The sequence below is a fragment of the Balearica regulorum genome, chromosome 1 (assembly GCF_011004875.1).
Source record: "Balearica regulorum gibbericeps isolate bBalReg1 chromosome 1, bBalReg1.pri, whole genome shotgun sequence".
Lineage (NCBI taxonomy): Eukaryota > Metazoa > Chordata > Aves > Gruiformes > Gruidae > Balearica > Balearica regulorum.
In genome coordinates, this window is record NC_046184.1 from 71,931,161 (window position 1) to 71,950,417 (window position 19,257).

At 39.4% G+C, this 19,257-nt stretch overlaps 1 protein-coding gene and 1 long non-coding RNA gene across 20 annotated transcripts in view; one reads left to right on the forward strand and one right to left on the reverse strand.

Moving 5' to 3' along the window:
- Positions 1–328: 328 nt before the first annotated feature.
- Positions 329–1,147, reverse strand: LOC142600072 (uncharacterized). The gene is made up of 2 exons (XR_012833535.1): positions 1,080–1,147; positions 329–609 (listed from the first exon to the last, which is right to left on the reverse strand). It is a non-coding gene; the product is annotated as an uncharacterized LOC142600072 (long non-coding RNA).
- Positions 1,148–1,341: 194 nt separating this feature from the next.
- The window catches only part of PLEKHA5 (pleckstrin homology domain containing A5), a 175,191-nt gene continuing 157,275 nt past the window's right edge, over positions 1,342–19,257 (forward strand). For 16 of the 19 annotated variants that reach the window (XM_075757763.1, XM_075757754.1, XM_075757781.1 and 13 more), the window contains exons 1-3: positions 1,350–1,582; positions 1,717–1,793; positions 4,789–4,846. In XM_075757763.1, the coding sequence (XP_075613878.1) occupies positions 1,485–1,582; positions 1,717–1,793; positions 4,789–4,846 (233 nt within the window). In that variant the 5' untranslated portion in view covers positions 1,350–1,484. Of the gene's footprint in view, positions 1,583–1,716; positions 1,794–4,788; positions 4,847–18,541; positions 18,600–19,257 lie in introns of those variants that run through there. The other 3 variants (XM_075757884.1, XM_075757831.1, XM_075757851.1) reach the window with 2 other exon arrangements.

Below are 19,257 nucleotides of genomic sequence, written 5' to 3' on the forward strand. Positions count from 1 at the left end.
ATCCAGTTACTTTAAGGTAACTGAAGATCCGCTCACATGCTCGCTGCTCTTCAAGTCTGGACTACCTCGTGTGAGGCAACTGGGTTTTAAGGCTTTGACCACAGGACATGGTGGGGACCAACCCACGCAGCAACTTGTTACATGAAATTTTATTTTTCCCAAGGTGTTCAGAACGGGAGTGAGGACAAAGCTGCTCTGCAGAACACGGTCAGCTGTGCATTTCAAATATAAAGCTGGGAGTTCTGATGGTATTCCTGTGTCCACAAAACCACTTTCTGAATGAGGTGTAAGGCAAGATTCTCTTAGAAATATCATGGCCACAACACAGTTTTAGTAATTTACATTTGTCATTTATAAGTTAAATCAAAGGTGCACATAGCTATGTGTAAATGCACACATAATCAAATTATTCATATGAATAAAAGTATACACGCACACTTTCATTTTCGCAGTTGTGGATTTTGCCTGGATTGCTACCACCTCCCGCAACACTGAAAACACATATGCATGTCACATCCCACATCTCTTTTGGAGGACAGGCACACAGTTCAGACGGGGTTGTTTATGTGAAGAAAAAAATATGGCATCTCTTGCTTCTGAAGACCACACCTTTACATGAGAAATTTTAAAGACAAAAAGCTTAAAGTTGAAGGTATGAGAATAGAGCATACAGCCCTGGAGGAAATTCGACAAAAAGTTTTAATTTCCTGTAGGAATGCGTGTCTTTAAAGCCCCGGTGAGAGATCCCCAGCCGTGGTGCCTCACAGCTGCAGCTGAAGCCGGCGGGCTGCGCGGTAGCACTTCCCGGGGGGGGGCCGGGCCCCCGGCTGGTGCAGAAACCAGCCCCGTGCAAGGAGCGTGGGACTCACCCCCCCGGCGAGATGAAACGCCTCGTACGTGGCTCAGCCCTGCATCTGCGACACGGGGCCGCCTCGGCCCCCGCCACCCTCAGACCGCTACCGGACTGTGCCCCCCCGCGCCGTCCGGGCCAGGCCCCCTGCCCCCCGCACTACCGTCGCCAGCCCGATTCGCACACCCGGGCCCCGGCCCGCCGTTCCCTCCCGCGGGGCAGCCCTCACCGCCGCTCGGGCGCTGCTATCCCCGCCCCCGCCCCGCGGGGCTGCCTCCCGAGCGCCGGCCGGCCCGCCGCGCCCCCGCCCGCCGGAACTCGCCGCCCGCCCCCGCCGCGCCCCGCCCCGCCCCAACGGCCGTGGCGGGGGCAGGCGGCGCGCCCCCGCGGGCAGCCCGCCAGGGCGCCGCGCGCGCCCCCGCGGCGGGAGGGGCGGGCCCGCGCGGGGCGGGGTGGGGCGGGGCGTGCCGCTGCACCCCCTCCCCCTCGCGCTGTGCCCTCCCCCTCCCCAAGGTGTTGGCGGCAGCGGGGACGCGCTCGCTCGTGCCCGCGCAGCTCCCCCCCCCTCCCCCCCCCCCACACCCCGCTCCCCTCGGCTCTCCCCGGCTGCGCTGGTAGCGGCGGCGGCTCGGCCATGGCGGCCCCGGCGGAGCTGAGCGCGGAGCGGCTGCGGGCGCTGCCCGGCAGCTGGAGTTACGGGATCAGCCAGGGCGGCCGCGTCTTCTTCATCAAGTGAGCGGGGGGCCGGCGAGGAGGGGAGCGGGGCTGGGCTGGGCGGGCGAGGGGCCGGGAGGGGCGTCTGGGGGGGAAGGCGGCGGCGGTGGGGCTGCGCCTGCCTGACTCGGTCCGTGTGTCCGTCCCCGCAGCGAGGAGGCGAAGAGCACGACTTGGCTGCACCCGCTCACCGGAGAGGCCGTGATCACCGGGCACCGCCGCAGCGCAGGTAGGAGCACCGTCGGGGGCGGCCGGGGCCCCCGGCTCTTTCCCGGCACGGCCGCCCCCACCCGGCCGCCCGGCGAGCGCCGCCCTCCTCCTCTCCCCGTTCCCCGGGGTCTCGCCGAGCCCGTCGCCCCGCGGTTCTCGCGGCCGCCCCCAGGGCTCCCGCTGTCCGCCTCGGCCCCCCGGTGGGCTCAGCCCGCGGCCCCTTCCCCCTCCGCGGGCACGGGCAGCGCTTCTGGCTTCGCCCCGTTGCCCCCAAGCCACCTCGGTGCGGCCGCATCCACCCGAGACAACTCCTCATCCCGTGCTTTCCGCGCTCCCCTCACTTCTCGCAGTTGCTTGCCCCCAGGTTGAGCAAGAATGACATTACAGTGCAGCCTTGCGTGTCCAGCTTGCCATCGCTGTGCTCCTCATCTTTTGCTTAAAATGCTTTCCTTCGCACCCGTGTTTTCCCTCCGTGTCTGTAATTTCTCTTTCTTTGCTTTTTTTCTGTTGCCTTGTATCACCCGCATAATATTGTATAGTTACCATTAGAGACCGCCTTATTCCACTCATGCTTCTTACAGGCTACCCCGGTTATTCACCTGCAGATAGCATCCTTTCTCAGTTTAGCATTAAACCACTTATGTTATTTCTGTTCCCAGCAGTACCTAGATATAACGACGATAGGTATACTAGAAATGTAGAGGCTGATCCCACTAAACGTAGTCACCTAGAAACCCTTTTCCTCCCTTCACTTCCATCTAGGCTGAGAGTGTGGGTGGTTTCTAAGTGACTGAGAGAGGTGGAATAGATAGGAGGAAAAGGGTCTGAAACATTAGGAATAACTTGGAGGAACGAGGGTGGAATCGGTCGTCTTTGCTACTGCTGTTTGTTCCACTCTGGAGAAGTAGCAGCAGGAGGTGCTGGAGGAGGAGGATTTACAGCAGACACTCTGGAGACCCAGAGCCAAACTCTGACTGCTGGAATTGCACACAGGCTCCGTATGCCGCTGGGAGGTGGTGGAGTGTAGTAATAAGTGCAGTTGTTTTTGTGTATGTAATCACTTGGATAATCGCAGGAAAATCTGCAAGTGGATTGGACTATATCAGATTATTTGCTTTTTATGTTTGGTTAATGCTTAGGCATTAAGAAATCGGAAACAGCCTTTTAGAAAGCTGTGAGCAGCCTGTTGGGGTCTTTTTTCCTGAGTTGGGAATAGTTTAAAAAGCACAGGTTTCTGGCTATTAGAACTCTGCAGTTTGATCTGCAATGAAGGGCTGCTGTTTCTAAGAAGTCATTTAATGCCGGGAAATAGAACTACTGATTGCTATCAGGCTCCTCTTTTCCCTGCTTTCACTACTCAGATTAATTGAGAAACTGGCCTTCATCTACAGCAATGTGCTTGGGGGCAAATGTGTGTGAAGTGCTTTCCTTGTTGGACACTAACATTAGCTGAGTATTAATTCTTTTTTTAAACTATTACCAGTGTCTCTGTTGACTGATGATGATTTCCCAGTAATTTTCCAAGTGTCTCATTTGTTTCTGCCATTAAGTGCCTTCTAAAGAAAACGCAGCTTGCTTTTGAGTATCAGAGTATTGTATGTAACATAGCAGAGTTAGTATCAGGTAAATTAAAATTGTTTCTGAACACAAGAATGAGGCACGACCTTGGATATACTGACCATGATTTATCAATCAGATACTAAAGTGTCTGCAAAACAAACCTGTTTCTATAGTTTTCCTCATTCATATGTATGTTAATGAATCTCTCCATACATAGATACAATCAAACATATTAATTCTGGGGTTTATATATTGGTTTGCCCTGACCATTGTTTTGGAACCTAGTCAAAATATGTTCAAAATATATCTTCTCTTAAGGAACAATTTTTGAGTGAATGACACTTCTTTTGCAAGTGTATATTATTGTACAACTTCTTATTAAATAATACTGTGAGATATTTGCTAGATGATGAGGAAAGCTTTGTCCTCCGTTATGAATTGAAGTGATTTTTATTCCTTGACATATTCAGCACTGGAAAGGTATTTTTTGCAAAGTTCTTATAGCAGCCATAAATGCTTCTGCTAGAGAGACTTCCTGTTTGTTGTACTTTGTCTTGTTCTGTTATTGAAAGACAGTGAAGTCTATAGTGAAGAAAAAACCAGCCAGAGCAAAAACTAGGGGGGAAAAAAAATCAGATGACCCAGACTGAATGTTTTTTCTTTTCATTAGGACATACATTCTTGCTTTTATAATTCAATGAGCAAGTCTTACATATCAATTATTGTTTTTATTAACCAAGGTAAACTTTTAAGGGTAATGATGTATCCAGAGTTGCATAGAGGTGCCATTACATGAGGAAGCTGTTACTTGAAAAAAAATAGACCATTAGTGGTGGTTTGGTTTTTTCATATGTGGGCTCCTGACTCTTAAGAGTGATAATAGAGAAGGAAAAGATGTACCCACTTCCTCTGCTAGATTTGAAAATTATTTTTATGTAAAATTGAAGAGTTGTAAACACTGTAGGAACACTTGTTAGTCACAACACTGGTGGAATTATGCTAATATAATGCTAATGTTCTGTGGTATAGTTGATATCATGCCTGTTAAGATGCTTGTGACTTGCATGTAACGCAAACTCAGTAAATTGATTTTTGTTTAGATCTCTGCCTGTCAGGTAACTTGATGCTACTGAAGTTCAAAGCAGAAAGATCTTCTAGTTAATGGTCAAAGGAAGGAACGTTGTATAATAAGGATGCTCTTAAACCCTTATTGTTATTATTTGAGAATGAGAAATCCAAATCAGATTTTCACGCATGTAGCTTCTCTTGGTTTACAGAATTTCAGCTGAGACAGCATTGTGAGTCAATTCTAAAATATTTATTTATAGGACTAAAGCTTTCAACATGTGGAATCAGACACGCAGTATTTTAACTACCTTAGTTTTAGGGAGTAGACCAGTATGGCCAGCATAATTTCAAAAGTTAATTGCAATGTTTTGCTACTTGTTTTCCAGACTTACCCACAGGTTGGGAGGAAGCTTATACTTTTGAAGGTGCAAGATATTATGTAAAGTAAGTTGAATGTTTATCTGTTACAATACTATAATTTTCCATTAGTTTGTCTAAATGTTGCTGTAATCTTGAATGTATTTCAAACTAAATGTAAATATTATGCTATAAATATAAAAGGAATATTCCAGCTTGTCGTAGTGTATGTAGTCCTTTGTTTACTGAATTCTGCACAACTGAAACAATTTCTTGAGGTTTTTGTGTTAATACTTTTAATTAAAGCTGCTTAAGGATGCAGATTCAAATGAAATTTCTGCTCTGAGTGTGACCATCTAGCAATAAATGACCTTGCAAGTCAAGAATACCTTGAGTTTCTCTGTTTGACACTTGTGTGTATATGCTGTCATGCCATAAATGCTTTCAGAAAGGAAAGATCTTACTTTGTCGCTGAGAGAAGAGTCTTGATTCGGCCCTATTCTTTAGTAATTAAGTTGTTTAAAGCCACTCTGAAGGTTTAATGTGGCTGTTTTCTTTGCAGACCTCCTGTTTCTACTTCTACCATTGATTTTCATTATTTTCTTACTCAAGTTTTAGTATGTTTGAGGAGTGTATCCACTGTGGTAGACTTGCTGTATTGTCTTTTTGAATGAGAGCCACGGAAATTGAGCTCTTATGTACCAGTCCAGAGGTCATGTTGATCAGATCTGTACAAACTTCTTAAAAGCTTTTCCTCTCCAGATAGGCAGACCATCCTTATCTGGAAAATGTTTAAGTGGTGCCTATGTGTATTTGCCTGTTAATATGCTTTTCTGTTATTTAACAATTTGCAGACTTTTCTCAATTCATTCAGGAGTTTTTACTCACTACGCTGTGTGTTTGGTTTGCCATCTTTAAATGAATACTGTCATCAATGAGGTAACTTGTATGAGTGGAGGTTACTAGTAGTCATAGAGGTTATAGGCTGCACTTAGGTTTTTTAGTGTCTCAGAGTTGAGCAAAAGGTAGATTCTTTGTGTAAGTGGCATGGTAGACATTCTGAAATGGGTGTTATGTGTGTGTTGCATGGTTTATTTTATATACCAATAGGAATGTGTTTGATTTGATCCTAAACAACATTTTTAAAAATATACTGAACGATAATGCTCAAAAAATCTGGTCAGAACTGGTGCTGGGCTCTCTGGAAGGGGTTGCCTTCTTAATAGGTGACATGTTTGTTTTACTATTCTATTCAGCCTTCTTGTAATTTACATTACACAGTGGTGTATAGCAACTGACAAGAACCACACCAGACTGAGGACAAGAATGTACTAAGGATTTAACCTCTGGTGTTCTGTTCTTATTATTAAATGAAGATGAGTGAAAATTTAAAAAAGCTGTATTTATTTGTATATAACATTAAAGGAAATTCTTCTATGCTTTCTGATGCAACTTGTTCTCATAGAATAAACCTATGAACAATGTGTTAGCTGTAGAAAGTGGAAAATAGCAACTTGAGTTTTCTTGGAATAAAAAAAAAGTGTGCGGACAGCTATTGTAGAGTGACTGATGCTCTTATGCACAAACTTACCAAGTGGTAGGTTGTTAGCGTACTCTTGTCCATATAAGATCTGGTATTCAAGGTGTTGTCATAACTGTTAGGATGTACATTAAGCTGATTGTTTTGCTGATAGCCAGCACTAAATATCTCTGTTCATATTTAAAAGTTGTGCTGCATCTTTGAAAACATGTTGCACAAACAACACTTCTCCATGATTTGATAGATGTAGGAGGATAGCAGGGACAGTGCTGTCAGCCTGCTGAAAGGTTCACGTGGTACGACCAGTTTGGCATCCTTAGTTAAATAGGTGTTTGTTGTGTAGCCTCTCAGGCTGACTTTAAGCTTCTGCCCGATGATAGCTTCTACTTTTAAAGCTGTCTAGCATTCAGTCCTACCGGTGCTATAGAAAATCTGAGAGCTAACATAGACAGAGTGACAACATTATAATCACTCTTGTAATCCTCGGCAGTGTAACTCCGGGTGATGTGTTGATGATGAGTCTAAATTACTGCAGTGCTCCCGCACGAGTGGGAAACAGTGCAGGTTGTTGGGACCACGTGCTATACAAGCACCCTGACATGTGGATTTTTAACTGTAACCGCTCTTCTGAGTGTACTGATTTGCTAAATATTAATATTTATTGTGTTGATTACAGCATAATAAAACTATGTTGAAACTAAAAATGTTGAGAGCTTGTTCATGGTTGGGTCTGAAAGGAAGATGTTGTTTTATGTTCCGGTATGAGTTACAAAGTTACAAGGAAATGAATGTTAATAGCAGGCTATTGATGCATTCAGCCATGTGAAACTTGGCTGTTGGATTTCTGTAATGTGTCCAATAAGAGAGTTAGACAAGAAGGATAGTCAAGTTTCCTGATCACATAAATAATTTCACCTAACTTCTGAGGCACAGCTTCAAATATGTGGGTTGAATAAAAATATTTAACAACCTTGCTCTATGGCAAGATCTTACACTAGACTGTGTTTGAAAATAAAAACCTTTTGAAAATTATTCTTATGGTTCTTTCATAATAGGTCGTCACTGTTCCAAGAGGGTGTGTCGCTGAATCTATTACTGTGTTTTTTCTGGCTTTGATGTAGTAAACACTGTATAATCAAATTGGGATAATGTTGAGGAGATAATCGTCAGCTGAACATTCCTTGGACTGCCATTTCAAACAAATGACTTGGGATACAGACTGCATTGAAATGTGATTATTTTTAAAGGACACTGTATTTTTCTTGGGCTGCGTACATTTGTTTTCAGGATAAGTAAATACCAAATGGTGACTATTTTACACACTTTTTTCATGACATTGAATTTGTTCCAGCTTCAAAAAGGAAAGATATTCTGAATCAGGGATAGATAAGGAGTTGTTTCCATTACATAATGTGGTTTTGTTTTTGTATAGGGTTGTTCATGCTAGCTAGGACTTTGACCTTTTTTGCAGTATTTTTGGATTAGTAGAAGAATTCTAATACTTGGTAATGACAGAGTCCTTCCCCCACACTCTCCCCGTCCCTTGTAAATGGAAATGACAAAAAGTGTTGTTTGTTATTTGGAGTAAAAAAATACTCAGTGCCATAATATATATGTTCTTATGAGATGTGGTTACATTGTTGAAGTGTTTTGTCTCTTCAGAACTGAGAAAGTCTGGTTTTCTTTACTTAATGTTAGAAATGTGCACAAATAGCTCTCCCTCATCACTTGATGGGAACTCTATCAGTAAACTTTTCTGAAATAATGCTTGGTTTGGGTGTAGTCTTTATTTATATAATAACTAAACTTTTACCTGGAATACGGATCTGTATGACTGTAGAATCAACACATTCAAATATAACCTTTAGTAATTAGTTTACTATCAGCTAACTATTGAATCTTCTGTGTTATGAAGTAAAACAAGGTATGGGAAAACTCCTCAGTTTGAAACTGATGACATAGTATGCTGAAAAATTTGAGATTTTCTTTTGTTCTGCTTAGAATACTTTGCTGGCCTAGTTATTTATGCTTAGTGTGTTGAGCACTCATGGAGCTCTGAAAAGTTGTGGCCTTTATCCTCAAAACAGATTTAAGCATGGTAGTAGCATGGGAAGCTTAAGTTACTTATATTATTTATAAGTGCATAAGGATATGGACGCATGTGACAATCCCAGTATGATACTTGTCAATGGAGAAGACATACCTGGTCACAGGCTTCAGACTCCTCACCTATTAACGTCAATGAGAATTTTCAACTTGATGTTTTTAGTACCTTGTGATGATTATGTAGCCATTATGCACCAAGGTACTGGTTTTGAGAGCTATAAAATTACATAAATATGTATTTTTCTCTCGCTCTCTCTATGTATTCATTCACATACATGTTTTTAAGAAACCTTTATTGCTGGTTAAAACCACCTGACTATCTAAACTCAGGCATTTGCTTAGTTTTCTTGCCTTCTTTCCTTTTTCATTTTAGTATTTCTGAACATATGTTAGGATTTTCGTACTGATTTTTTTTAAACCATGTTTATATTATTTAGGTTATTAATTTACCAAGTAAAACTGATTTAAAAATAAATCCAAGGATGATCTTTTAGGAATTTCACATCAGTCTAACTAGTTTGGCTTCTACAGAAGTACTCTTAGATAAGCTGTTTGGGTATTAGAATTTGGTATTTCTTAACTCTGCTGTAGGACCGATACTTTTTAGGCAGCTGACTGAAAAATTACTTCAAAACTTAAAGAATTAAGAAGGTTGAAGTTTCATTTTTAGGGTTTTGTGTTGAAGTTTACCTTTTTCTGTATTTTTTTTTTCTGTGTTTATTAAAAAAAATTTTGCCTGTTGCTTACTGAAGCAAGGCATTGGCAAACCCAGGCCAAAGCCAAGGTGAGTTCACTGTTACATCAAATAGAGGTTTTGTATGCTTTTTTTATAGAAACTTTTATCAATGTAGGTTTGCTTTTTGTAGGCATGTAGTTTGAAAATTGGGAAGGTAAGAAAAATGTATTAAGTGATTAAAAGGGATAAGATCTTTTTCAGCCTTGAGTTTCTGTTTACTAAAATAAACCTGTACTCATTGAGAATTCAGCTTTTGTTTGAACCTTTGTCTTTTATGTGCATTTTAAAGCTCCTCTCCCATTTAGCTGAGACTTCCTCCAGAAAAATCAAAGAATAGCTAGCCATGATTGCATAGAAGCCCCTTCTTGAAAGGAAAAATGGAATTTGATTTAAAAAAAAAAAAAAGAACAGATCAGACCATCTTCCTCCCACAGTAAGAATCACAGTGTTCCTCCCAGAAATTTAGTTCTTTTCTTGTTACCTCTAACCTTCACTTTACTATAATTAAGGAGAGACTAAAATTTATTCGTGGCCTTCATTCTGTTCGTTCTTAGATGGTAAGACCCCTACGTCAAATATTGGAATACGGATAGATGGGTGAACTGGGACTTAACACGACAACAAACTGACCTGTGCCTTTTACCTTTGTAGTGAGCAAAGCTGTTCAGAACAGGAGAACTTTTTAGGAATGCCTACAAATTTTATTATCTGTTTTAACACTTGCCTCTTTGTTCACTGAAATATTTCAAGAACCAAAAATACTGCTGTGTTGAAGCTGGGTGTGGAGGTAGAAGGATTCTAGACATAGGAAGAAATGGGTGTGGGTCAGAGGAGGTGGGATTGCATCCAAAAAGGAGCTTGTGGGGGCTATGTGGTGGGAAGAGCATAGAGATAGTGGTGTACTGAAGGAGAAGGCTGAAAAGGTCGGAGTAGTTGCAGGAGGGGAAAAAGTGGAGTCTAAACCCAGCAGAAAGGAGCGGTAGCAGTGGGAAGTCAGTGAAAGGAGTAGAGGTGGGAGCTGATTTCCTAGGAGAACACTGAATGGAATTTCTCCCAGAGGGAAGGGTGGCAAAAGTTCACCCTATGAAAGCATGTTGTCTGACTCATGTGCAGGTCTGGCAGGGCCTTTTACCCCTGGCTTATGAACCTGTTTCAAAGTTAGTCTGGCAGGTAGAATATCAAATGTGAACATTAGGGATTACTGTGCTTGTAAAGTGTCTTTTTGAATGTGATGTCTGTGGTTGATACTTTGAGCTCTCTTTCCTGAAGTGTGTTTCTAAATTGGGTAATACCTTGAATACTTTAGTTTTACTAAGATAGACTTGAAACCATGAGGCACCTTACTGATTTTTTTTTTTTAACCATTACCAAGTTTTCAAAACACTTGTAAGAATTAATGAATAATTATTTAAAAATACAAAAAACCCTATATGTAAGTTGTTACATGAAATGTTGAAATCTGTGAGAAAGACACTGAAGACAATCAAGCTTTTTGATATCTATTAACAAATTAGTAAGTTAACTTCCCTAGTTTTAGATCCTTGTTTTGGAAGTGGTAATATTTGTTCCCTAACTTGGTCTCAATTGGTAATTGAGCAATAATAGCAGATAAAGCTAATATATACTTTTAAGATGTTATTACAGTGAAGTGAATTCTTCTGCGGTCTTTCATTTTTGGTATCTACAATGTGTGAAGGATGGTAAAAAGCAAAGGAAATGCTGATCAATCATAACTGATGTAGGTGGTTGCTGTGTTATTTTATAAATATAGAGATGCTTTTTTTTTTTTTTTTTGCTAACTCTCCCCACTTTGCAAAAAAAGATAACTGGTATGCCCTCTTAAGAATTATTTTGCGGCCCCATACCAGTATTTTGTCTTCCTGGTGTGTCAGGGTTTTGCACAGGTTCTTTTCCTCATCTCAGTACCAATGTCCTGCAGTGCCTGGAATTGAGAGATGCTTCTAAAAACACCTGAACTGGAAGGCAAGTACCTTGTCAATTTTGCCAACAGAGAAGTCTAACTGCTGTAGCCACTATTTGGTAGAACTTTTACGGGTCCAAATTTTACCTGGTGCACATAATGTTCTGCTTTTACTTTAAAGGAATCACGCCTACTTTTTCTCTGTGGTCTTTGAGTGTTTTGTTGTACTGGATCAAAACTAGTGTCTGTTGTGGTGCTGTGCTGAGCCTGTTTTTCCTGCATATGTTTACGTTACGCTGGCTTGTATTGTAATGAATTACACTTTCATTAAACCTGAAGATACACTTTGGTTGGCAGTTCAGAGCGACCTTCAGTACGCTTCTGTGTGTGTATGAGAGAGGGAGAAAACTCCTGTGAAGCTTGAGGCAAATGCTGGCTGGAAGCAAAGCTCCACAGCCCTGACTGGTGGGATTTCTGCCAACGTGATGCCTATATGTGTGTTTTTCTGTGTTTCAGTAAGTAAATACCTAAATTTAAACACTTTCCCCTTCTCTCTCCTTCCCTTGCCTTCTTTCTTTTGAATGTGGAAGGTAGTCGTTTCTCTCTGTTCAATTCATTTGCTCTTGCGTTTGGTTAAAGGGAAGGTATTCTCTGACAGCGATGCTGGTGGGGAAGAAGTTGCATCAGTAGCCACCTTCAGAAGTAGAAGTTTGGGAATGGGCACTTGATAGCACAGGCACTCCAGTAAAACTTTTTGGGAAAGAGTCCTGCTTACCAGTACTAGGTAGGACAGGGAGGTCTGCTTAAATAGTTGGTTGCGAATTTGCATCTTTCTGCTCCAGACCTATAAAACTCGAGTTGAAGATTGTTTGAAATCTGTGAAGTGGAAAAAAAGGCTTTTAGACAGATTTTGAATGCCTATGTGGCCTGTGATGGTCATAGGGCTTTATACAAACAATTAAAAAACACTTGCATATTCAGGAGGCTTCAGAAACTTAGTTCTTCATGGCTTTCTCCATGGTGACTTAGTAAGAACAATTATTTATAAGGAAAGGTATATTGCCAAGCAATTTACCCTTTAAAATTAGCTTCCTGTTTTTTTCTCTTCCAGAATCTATTACAAATAATGTTTAGTCAAAACAAATACTTAAAGAACTAATTTTGTGCTTTATTAACTGGGAACATTTCAGTGTGTCAGACCAGGTAAGAGGGGTCCTAGTAAACAAAGGTGTTTGAAAGGAGAATACCTGGTGAAAGTTTTGATTTAAAATGCCATCTTTGCCATCTTTCAATGCCAGTGTTTCATGGAAACTTGTGTATTCTTTACTACTCACTGAGTAAGTAGGGCTACTGAAATTGTATAAATCCTGCAAAAAATGCATCTTTTGATGCTTTTCTTAGTTGTACTACTAGCAAAATTCTGTCACTTCATTATTTTTTTTTATTCTTTGATTTGTTTTAAATTCTACAGATTATGCAGCTGCTGACCAATGTCTAACATGCATCATTTTTGAGAATATCTTTTGGGATGTGTAAATACAGGTGACATACCATCTTTCAAGTTTTCCAGTTACCCTGGTCTATAAGAAGGACAGAAAACTCACTTCAAAATAAAATGTTGTAAGCAACTAGAATAAACAAGTGGTGTTCCCACATACCTATGGGGAAGAAACAAAATCTTTTAATCAGAGAGTCGAAAAGGATAATTTGGTTTCTTGATGGAGAGAGTAAAGCTGGGGTTTTTGTTGGTTGGTTGGTTGTACGTGTTGGCCACACTATTTTATAAGGCTACTTTCTTTTGTATTTTTCCACGTACGAAGAAAATTGTCTAGATAAATTTAAAACTTCTTCCTTGAAATCTTTGATAAAGTTTGATACAGAAGATTGAAAAAGAAACAAAATACATGTTTGAGCAATAATGTCATAACATCAGATGTTTATTTTAACAATTTTAATTAGAATAATGATGCAAGTTAAACCTCATTAAAAATTCATATAATCTGTTCTGATCTTAAATCTCTTTTATGGTACAATCTCTATTGTCTATACTTGATGTGGGTACCAGTTGCATACCTGGTCTGAAACACTGAGATGTTTTCAGTAAATAAAGCACACAAATGTTACTAAATATTTTTTTAATTAATAAAATTTTAGCTTTTACTAATTGATCCATCTTCTTTATTTATCTGCAGAGTTAAAAGTATTTGACTTTTGAACCAATACATTTTTAATTGGCTGAATTGAACACGTAAGAAAAATATCTCTAATATACTGAATTTTATGAGTGTAGGTCAATAAAGTTGTCTTTGATCAGGCAGGAGGTAGTTATTAAAATTGTTCTACAATGAGTTTGGGAGCCTAAATACTTACAGTCATCACTGGGAGTCTTGGGCCATCTGTCTGTAGTTGGTGGTCAGTAGAAAATACTGACTTTGAGTTTCTTATCTCTTATACAAGCATACCTAGGGACTACACCATACACCAGGCTGATGAACCTTGAGACGCTGGTATCTTCTGATCTCTGCCATACAGTCTGTCTCCTGCTTCTCTCCCTCCTTTTGCTCAAATTCAGATAAAAACAAATTGACAATCGGCAAGGCCACTTAATAAACCTTGCCTTTAAGTAGTGTAGAGATGACACTAGAAGGAAGCAGAGTGTGAGCTGTGGTAACAATGCTGGAAAAGGTGGTTTGACTTTTATATCATTTTGTACTGAGCCTTGTATTTCTTTTTCTACAGCTCCTGTCTGATAATTCAGTTACTAAATAAAAGGGATTCTTTTCTGGAAATTGAATTAAAAACTTTCCCAAGGTAAAACTTTCCCTGCCAGAAATAGTGTTCAAGAAAAGTTTTGTTCTTAAAAACAGATAATCTGACAACAAAAGCGTTGAATCTGTGTAATTTTCTAGCTGAGAGCAATGCATAGTGCGTAGTAAACAGCATAAAAGGTGAAGTCTTGGAATTATTTAGATGAGTGATACCTAGTATTATGGATAAAGTGACTCGTGTTTAAATATAAATTGAATGAAACAGTATCCTTTTGTCCCTCTCACTGCCAGTAGTGGGTTTTTATTTTTAAATATGTGTGTATAATATATATGACACATTTTTCTCTATGCCTCTTTCAAGGACCACCCCCCCCTCCAAATTTCTTCCATGAAACACTTTCATTTTGCCTCACTTTCAAAATATAAAAAGATTTCTAGACATCAGGAAAAATCTGATTTTTTCCTAAAGTGCTCTTTATTCTTGTATCCTAAGCTAAACACGAAAGAGATTTCACAATGCTCTTCAGAATAGAACTCACTGTGTTGTGGTTTTTTTCAACTTCAGGTGAGAGTGCCAAACCTGTATAACAAGAAATTCAGGATTTCAGTGCCTCTGATTGTTCGCTCTGCGGTTTAAAACAACAAAAAGTGCTATCAAAATCAGCAGTCAATTCAAACGCCAGTGCTTTATCCTCTTCATTATAGTCTTTTGTTTGGGTGCCTGCTGCTTCGAAACATTTTTGAGCTCAGATATGTAAATTATGTGAAAATCTTTCAATATTGTAGATGGAAAAGAACTATGAAGCGAGACATAAGTAGAAAAAAATCTGATAAAAGCAGTGGTGTCCTATTAGGTTGCAAGTGGGGTTCATTGTGTTTCACAACCTTGAATGATTTGAGTTTGGGCTACCTGAGAGACTACAGCAGGCTGAGGAGTTGGAATTATTAGCATTTTGGTTTTAAATAAGAGAAGGAGAGGGTCTTTTGCAGTCTTTGTTCAGTAATTGGGTTGGTTTTTCTCTTCAACTTTTAGTGATGCTGTTTGTAAATTGTTAAAGCAGGCACAAGAGCGCTTTCATCTTCTCAAACCTTTAAGGCGTAAGGATGGAAGGTACTCTAATTGTAGACAGGTATTGCAATCAACATTAACTTGTACAAGAGCTCTTGCATTTCAGTTATTACTTTGTTTAAAAATTGCCTTGTGCAATTAGGAATAGGGATTTCAAAGAAATTAACGTAACTTAAGGTTTTTATTTAATTTTTCAAGGAGGTGAAGAAATTAATGTGGAGTTGGTTCAGAACTTGTCTCTTGTACAGTTTCATCAGGCCTGGTATATAGGAGATCATGTATCTGGCAGAGTGAATCTGTAAAGAACATACATAATTTTTCACTTGTTTAAAGGTGGGGTAAGCCCTTCTAGGAAAAATGGGAGTAGGATTTACTGACTAGCTCTTGTATTCCTATCTAATTTCTTTGCAGCAATAGGGACCTAAGTTGTAATGAATGGAGGTGAATACATTTGGATTTAATTTAACTGCTGGATTCAACAGGTGTCTCTATTACAGCTGTAGTGGGAATGGTCAAAAGCAGAGCTTATGGGGGAGTTTCATGGTTTGGGGGTTTTTCTGTCCAAATTTGACACAGGTATGGCAACCACAACAAGAAATCAAATGCAATGCAGGCAAAGCTGTAGTTGGCACCCGTTAATTTGTTTTGAGCAGAGACAAATATTTCAAGTCTTCTGATTAGTTTATTTTCGCTGAGTTGATGTAATTTTCTTTTTACTAGTTGAAAAGCCTGTCTGCAATACTAGTTAGAAAAAAAATAGGGACTTATATCAGAAAAACAACTCTCTCCAACTCTTGCCTCTTCAGTTCTTCTTTTATTCTGCTATTTGACCTTCTCTTTTTCTTCCTTTTTATTTTATTTCTGTATATGTGCCCTTATTGTTCACCCTACTCTTTTAACTGTTATTCTGCTTGCTTCTAGCACTGGTAGCTCAAGTAGTGTTAGACGTGATCTTCCTCAGTTGGACTGCATGCCAAATTTTTCTAAGGGAAATGTAAATACTGTGAGGTCAGTTCAGTACCAAATGCCTGCAGCCTGAAATGAACCCTGCAGGATCTTTTGCTATTCAGTAAAAATTAGGACCTGCTCAGGATACCATGCTAAATATTGAAAAGTCAAGATTTACATGTTATGCTTTACAGATTTTTTTTCTTTTTTTTTTTTTTTAACTTTCATTAAGCTTACTTTTTTTTCCCTAAACTAAAAGCAAAAGAGTGAACACTAGGGACAATTCACTAGAATTGTGGCGCTTAACAGCTATGTTGAAAAACCTCTCTCTATATAATGATAGATTACTTGATATATTTCTTTAAGGTTGTAAGCTGGAAGAAGTAGTATATGTGTGTGCATGCTCACCTGCAACATATCTAAACCAATGATACTTAAGCATTGAACTAATGTGCTTTTGATGGCAATTAAAACCTTCAGCCCATCTATTCCTCCACGTTTCCTCCCACCTCCTTCCCTCCTCTCTTTGCTCCTGGAAGAGAATGGTGGGAAGAGAGGTCTGTGGTAAACTCACTTAGCAGAGCAAAACCGAATAGCTTTTTATTACTTTCTCCTGTACTTCATGCAAACCTGGTAGTCATTCTTTTGATGGAGAAATGCTCAGTGTGTTTCCTTTAGATCAGTGATGCTCTTTAATTGGCCATGTGGTAGTTTGAATTACTTGCATCTACGTGCTGTAAGGACTTGATGCAGTACTTCTTGTTGTACAAGGAGTGAAAGTATAGATTAACAAATGAACTTGAGTTTTTTTGCTTTGTAGTGCTGTCAGTAGATTGGCCTAGATTTAGGCATATTTGTCTTTTGGACTGTTGTCTGTGAAAGATTGTCTCCTATTAGTTTTGGCAAAGGAATCCATCTATTTGATGAAACTAGAAGAAAATAACCTCCAAATGTTAATGGACAAGTCAGGGGTTGAATTGTTCTTTGGTGTATTCTGTTGGCCACACCATAACAAGACTGATTCATTCTCATTTTATCTCCAGGCCTCTAAGATGTTATGATAATGTCCATGTGAAATGACAACAGAAAAGTACGATCTGTGGTCGGGGAATTTTTGCTTTCTTTTTATCAAAGCTGTTTATTTTTATGAGGAGATATATAGCGTTGCGGTCATTAGATAAGTCTAAATTGCTGTACAGTGTTTTTTGTAATGTTCCTGGTAAAGTTTTACCAACACACCTGTGGTTTTGTATGGGGGACTTTCATGATACTCAGATGAAGAAATATTTGATTATGGAGAGCTACACTTCGATTTTCTTAGTGAATTGAAGTGGATATTGAAATTAACTGGTAGAGGTATTGATGAAAATGGACAGTGCTGAACTGAGAATAAAACAGATTTTAAAATGGAAAGCATTTGTAGCTGTCTTGTAAGTAAAGTAATGTTAAGTTCAAATTAATACATTATGAAATGTACGCTCATTCTGAAGCAAGGATAAATCTGTTACTGAGTGTAAAGCCATCTTTGAAGAATGGTACTGAAATTTATTGAATGGTTTTATTAATACTTTGTTTTGTGTCATTGAACAGCATTTTTTTACTATACTTGAAATTATTTAGTTGGAGATCATCTTTACGTACCATTTCTCTCTAAAAATGAAAACCATAAACACCTGTGTGCAGGTAGGACAATGCTTAGAATATTCAACTAAAATTCAGGTTCATGGCTGTGAAGTAGTAGGAACAGCTAATCTACCAGTTCTTTGCTTTCTTTTAAAATAAAATAAAAATCATAATCGAAAGAATCAAAATTTACCTCAATCAAAAGAATGTGAGGGGTTTTGTTGACGGTTATGAAATGATGTAATAGTGATTTCTAATTTCCATTTGAAAATGATGGGAATTTCATCAGCTGGATTACAAGAAGTCTGGTATGTGACTGGCTGTGTAGGATTTGTGACATTGGTTTCGTTGTTTTGTAACACTTTGCAACAGCGCTGTTGAATTTCTAGAGCCTTAAAGTTAAGGAATAAGGATATTATAAATAGTAATACATGCATAACTTTACCATATGGATCAACTCTGTTCTGGCTTCTGGAGCTGCCAGAGTGAATGACACGATATCCGTTCAACTCATCACTGCATCAGTGCTTTTCTTGGTCTAATTCTGTAACCCCAGGATTTATTTTGGGAAAGGTCCAGTACTGTTGGCTGAGAAGTCTACAAGGGAATGTTGGGGTTGTTTTCTATAAAATAGAACATTGGTCTTTTTTAGAAGCTTCTTTTGAAGTATTTAATGAATCCTCCTCATGAGGTGTGATGATTAAACAGAGTTCCCTGTGCATCATTAAAACTTGAAAAGAAAGTGCTGATATTTATTTTTCATTTCAGTAGCAAATGAAAGGAAGCGAGTCTATTCTCTCAAATTTGGTTGTGTTTGCTTTCTTTTGTACAGCCATATTCCCATTAAAACACTGTTTCTTACCATTGCTGAATGAAAAATAACTGTTGAAGGGCTCTAAGGACAACTGTAGTTTCCTCTGCATCTGAACTGTGTGTCCCTCAAGTGTACTTTGGGACCAACATTAGATGTTGGAGTGTAACCTCTCTGCAAAACCCTGTCAGCTCTTATATCTGTATTTAAGCAATTTGGCTATGCCCCCTTTTATGTAGATGAAATATTACTCTTCCTAGTCAGTGAAGATGGATTCCTGGAGTTCTGACAATAACTTCCATTGCAATACTGAGAAGAGGACGGCTGCAACACCTGTACTCCAGGTGCACTTGCAAGTTGCATTTGTTTGGTTTTGTCAATTTAAATGATTCAAAGCTAGAAGCATTTGTTAACATCCTTAAAAATATGTGGAACTTACTGTCAAATTCTCTTTCTTTGTATACAGGGGTTTTTTTATAACAAATGAGTAAAACATTTTTTTAATGGGGGGGAGGGGATTAAACTGAAAACAGCTAATTGTTTCAAATCCTGATCATACTGTAGACAGTAAAATGTTGTATCTGAGCAACTACTGAAGTATCATCATGTAAAAATTAAAGTTACAGGAAATTATATTGCTGTGGAAAAATTAGTTTGCTTTATTCCCACAAGCACTAACTATCATTGTTCTAAACTGAAATATGTACTTTTCTGCAAAGGATTCTTGTAAGGAAAACATAATCAAGAGCCACTAAACTCTCTGGTCTTATTTTTAGAGATAAATTGTGTTATTTCATTTGTTGCATTCCAAGTTATGTATTGAAATGGTGAAAAGAAAAAAAGTTGCTTGACTTGATTTCATAGAATGATACATGCTTAGCACTCATCACTCAAATAAGAGATGGGAAGAAAGAAGAATATGATTTCATAATGCATTTCCATAACTTAGCAACTTGGGTTTCAACTATGTGTTTAA